Source organism: Triticum urartu, chromosome 7 (assembly GCF_003073215.2).
Source record: "Triticum urartu cultivar G1812 chromosome 7, Tu2.1, whole genome shotgun sequence".
NCBI lineage: Eukaryota > Viridiplantae > Streptophyta > Magnoliopsida > Poales > Poaceae > Triticum > Triticum urartu.
Genome location: NC_053028.1, coordinates 81,316,258 through 81,320,947, shown reverse-complemented (window position 1 = coordinate 81,320,947; position 4,690 = coordinate 81,316,258). Strand labels below are relative to the sequence as shown.

The 4,690-nt window shown below is 53.1% G+C and overlaps 1 protein-coding gene across 1 annotated transcript; it reads right to left on the bottom strand.

Moving 5' to 3' along the window:
• Nucleotides 1-2,067: 2,067 nt before the first annotated feature.
• On the bottom strand, nucleotides 2,068-3,448 carry LOC125521881 (caffeoyl-CoA O-methyltransferase 1). The gene is made up of 4 exons (XM_048686945.1): nucleotides 3,194-3,448; nucleotides 2,980-3,059; nucleotides 2,731-2,875; nucleotides 2,068-2,655 (listed from the first exon to the last, which is right to left on the bottom strand). Exons 1-4 carry the CDS (start codon nucleotides 3,320-3,322, stop codon nucleotides 2,230-2,232), a joined length of 780 nt encoding a protein of 259 aa, XP_048542902.1. The 5' UTR covers nucleotides 3,323-3,448; the 3' UTR covers nucleotides 2,068-2,229.
• Nucleotides 3,449-4,690: the final 1,242 nt, after the last annotated feature.

Genomic DNA, 4,690 nt, shown 5'->3' with positions numbered 1-4,690 from the left:
GGAACCTCAAATGCAAATGAACAGATGTGGAATCCCTTGTGGAAGCTCAATGTAGTACCCAAGATTCATGTTTTTTGGTGGAGAGTAATTCAGGGAATTCTACCAGATGAGAAAACACTACACCGGCGACATATCCGTGATATTAGTCGTTGCAAACTCTATTTGGCAGCGGAAGAGGACCTAATGCATGCGCTTAAAAATAGTCCGCATGCCAAGGGTTTTGGGGATGAAGCTCATCGGTCGTTTGATTTCAAGTTACCTCGACTACATCCCGAGACATGGGCGTGAGACATTCTCTGTGACCCAATGCTCACTGATCAGGTCCGAGCGAAGATAGTGTCAATTATGTGGATCATTTGGCATTCACGTAATAAACAGACACATGATGAAGAAGGACCCAACCCGGCAAATGCGCTCAAGATCATTCGTGAGAACCTGGCCCTGTGGAACTACCAAAGGAGAAGGCCTTGGCTCTTCCCGGGTATGGGTGACGCCCTCCTGATGGTGCTTGTGTGAAAATAAATACCGGCGTTGGCATTGACAACGGTCTGGAGAGAGGAGAGGCGAGCGGTGTAGCCCCTCTTCGTCGGGCTTTCTTGGAGCATGGTGTAAGCCTCACGCGGGTGTTACGGATCCTCTGATTGCTGAAGCGCTCTCTTTGCATGACGGTGTGATATATGCTACACTTCTAGGTCTGCAAGACGTCGTGATGGAGATGGATTGCCTGGAGGTGGTGGACCTCTGAAACACTCCCCACAAATTCTTATGGAAATTGGGGAGCTGTCTGTTAGTTTTAAATCTTTTAGTACTCCCTCCGTTCCAAAATTCTTGTCTTAGATTTGTCTAGATACGGATGTATCTAACACTAAACCATGACTAGATACATCCGTATGTAGATAAATCTAAGACAAGAATTTTGGGACGGAGGGAGTATTTAACATGTTTCTAGATTTTCCAACCTTCCAGCTCATCTTTGTGTCAAGCGAGCCTGTTCGCTGCAAGTGACCGAGACTTGGACAGATGATGTACTCCCTCCATTTTTATATAGTCCGCATATTAGTTTTGGTCAAAGTCAAGTTTTGTAAGTTTTGACTAAATTTATAAACAAAATATTAATATATACAATAAAAAATCAATACCACTAGATTCATTATTGAATGTACTTTCACATCATATAGATTTGTTATGATAAATGTTTATATTTTTTTTTATAAACTTGGTCAAACTTTGTAAAGTTTGACTTCGATCAAACCTAAATAAAAACAGAGGGAGTACCTCCTTTCCTGGTCAGTAGCCTTATGGCGGACTGTGCCAGGTATGCTTTTGTTGAATAAAGAACCCAAATTCCAACGCAAATAAAAGGCACAAGTTGATCTCAGAGAATGGTAATTATCGTACGGTAGCCTAAAATAATGGGTTTCACCAACACTCCTGTCCAGTACTCAGTACACTTCAATCCAAGCACACCTAGTACTAGGTGTTGTTAGATCTGAACTTATTTTAAGCGAAATCAAAGCAATAATTTAGGTGACCATGTGATGTAACATCAGCCATTCAGTTCAGCCAAAAAGTCATAAACTCCTCACATGAGCAGCTCAGCAACCGAACAAACCTTGACTCTTCCATTGGAGGAAGCTTCTCCTTCCAACCTACTCTTACTCAGACTTTGACATTTGAGGAAGCCTTTGTCATCCAGCGATCGATCGACTTCTAGATCACTGGCCACATGCATCATGCATGCCAGTCAGTCATCTACTTGTGGAAAGACAAATGTCTGCGCAACAACACAAGGTTGTCGCCGTCGACGAACCGTCCACGAACCCCTGTGCATCGCCGTCAGAAGATGGAAATCTTCAGCCCAAAGGGGTAAAATTCGGTCAAATTTATTGTGCCTGCCAGACGTCGCAAATGATTTGTTCAACGGATTCGACGGGGGCGCCGCATTTGGACATGTTTTCCAAGCGAGCGAGCAGGGGGGCGAAATGGAATGTTTTGATTTGCGCAGGTGGGTCGTCGGCGGCGGCGGCGGCCGCCATTGTCGCAAGCAAACAAGAAGAAATCTTCTGATAGGAGTACCAATATTAATCGTTTGTCTGGAGAAATCTTTATACGAATTGCAGAAGATAGATATAGAGTACAGAAGGCGAGCAGGAAAGACAAAATGGGGAGTAATTAATTAATTCTTGTTCTTGGCGTCTATGGCGGAGCGGCGGAGACGGGTTACGTGGTTCACTTGGCGCGGCGGCAGAGGGTGATGCCGTCGCCGACGGGGAGCTGGCAGATCTCGACGCGCTGGTCGGCGGCGAGGGCCTTGTTGAGGTCGAGGACGAAGTCGCGGTAGTAGCGGATGTACTTGCGCATGGGGGCGTCGGCGGGGAGCACGACGGAGCCGTTCCAGAGCGTGTTGTCGTAGCCGAGGAGGCCGCCGAGCTTGACGAGCTTCATGAGGCGCTCGTGGTAGTTGAGGTAGTTGTCCTTGTCGGCGTCCACGAAGACGAAGTCGAAGGTGCCGTGGTTGGCCTCGTCCTCCAGCAGCGCGTCCAGCACCGGCAGCGCCGGGCCCTCGCGGAAGTCGATCTTGTGCGCCACGCCGGCCTTCTCGATGCACGGCAGCCCCAGCTCGTAGTTCTCGCGGTTGATGTCCATGGCCAAGATCTGTTTCATTCCGGTTTCAGTTTCTTGGTGAATTGGGAGCGGTGGATCTGGGAGCGGAGAAGTGAGGGAGCTTACGGTGCCGTCGTCGGGGATGGCGAGCGCGGTGGCGAGGAGGGAGTAGCCGGTGTAGACGCCGATTTCCATGGTCTTCTTGGCGCCGATGAGCTTGAGCAGCATGTTGAGGAACTGGCCCTCGTCCGCCGACGTCGTCATCAGGTTCCTGCGCGCACGCACGCGCAAACAAACGAGATCCAGATCAGAAGATGTCACGCCAGATCCGGCCGAGGTGAGACGAAGGCAGATGAGGAAGAAAGAGGTCCGTACCATGGGTGGTTGGCGGTGATCTCGCGGAGCTCCTTCATGCACTCGTGCTCGCGCGGGTACACGCTCGTCTCCAGGATGTACTGCGCACAATCAGACCAAACCGCATCAGAAATCGCAAGATCAAACCGTATCAGAAACCGCGAGATCTGGCCAGCTCGCCGGAGACGGATGGAGCGAAAGAAGCGAAATTTTGTTGTGCGGTGGCAGCAAGTACCTGGTAGAGGGCGTCGCTCTGGAGCAGGCTCTTGTGGCCGACCTCGGAGTGGCGCGTGACCTGCTCGGAACCGTTGGCGGGCTGGTCCTTGGGCGCCGCGGCCGTGGCGTCGGCTGCCGTGGTGGCCATTGCTGGTGCTTGGTCCGAGGAAGGGAAGGGGCCGAGATCTGGGCTGCGCGTGCAGAGGTGGTTGGTTGGGTGGGTGATTGGATTGACGAGGTTGCCGGGAAGAGACTCGACGCGCGGGTTATATAGCAGCGCTGGCGGGCGCGCGGCAGCGGGAGGGGGAGAGGGGAGGGAGGAGCCAGGAAGGGAGGAGGAGGAGGAGGAACAGTCGCGTGGTGGTGGTCCGGGCCCGGGGGTCGGCGACAGCACGCGACGCACGGGGGGGGGGGGGGGGGGGGGGGGGGGGGGGGGGGGGGGGGGGGGGGGGGGGGGGGGGGGGGGGGGGGGGGGGGGGGGGGGGGGGGGGGGGGGGGGGGGGGGGGGGGGGGGGGGGGGGGGACTGGTTGGTGGGAGAGAGACGGGTGGCGCGTCGGTCGTCGGCGAACGGGAGGGAGCGGTGGAGCGAAGCCCCGAATCGGTGCGGTGCGGCGGGGCTCGGCGACCTGTGCTTGTTGCGTGCATCGTTCAACCGTCGTGGGCAGGGTGGGTGCGGAAGGTCGTCGCTTTCTCGAGTGGAAAACACAGCCACGCAGGCACAACAGGCGTGCGGAAGGTCGTGGTTTGATGACCTCCGTCTGGACAAGGGACTTTTTGACTTGCAGGGGGTCCTCAAGGTAGTATTAGGATAGCAGTGGATAGATGCTAGAATAAAGTAAAACATTGACGATGTGTGTGCAAACACACGTGTGATTGTAACACACGGAAAATGGAGAAACCATATTTTATATATACATATATATATATATATATATATATCTTAAGATTCGTAAGTTCATCTCGACTGTCTTTTGCCTGCTGTAGAACTCTCTCGTTTCCTCTGGAGACGAACACTTCTCAGCTGAGGCTCTTGATCTAGTGGACTCGATCCCACTTCGAATCCATCCAAGTGTGTTTTGTGCTCCAAATCGATCCTCTCGAACTCTAGCCCCCCCTCCCCCCTCCTCCCTCCGAGATCGAACTCCAACACTGCAGTTCGGGGTGATTAAGGGGCGAACGGAGATTCGCTGCCCACCCTTGGCTGTAGCTTTGGTGGCTGAAATCAGAGGGTGTTCTTGGCAGATTTGAGGGAAAGCAGCGAGAAGGCGATGTTAGCAGCCAACACCAACTCCGATCTGGTAACGGCGGCGCTGGATTTGAAGGAGAAGGTGGACGGGTCCGGCAAAGATACAGCCGGACCAGAGGACGGCGTGGCGGAACTGCTAGGGCGCCTCAATCTCACCTCAGAGGAGGCCTCGGCAGTGATCCTCGACGACGAGAATGAAGAGGATTTGGTGAGCCTAGATTGGGCGTTGATTTGCAAGGTATTGTCCCCAAATATCCTCCATATCCAAA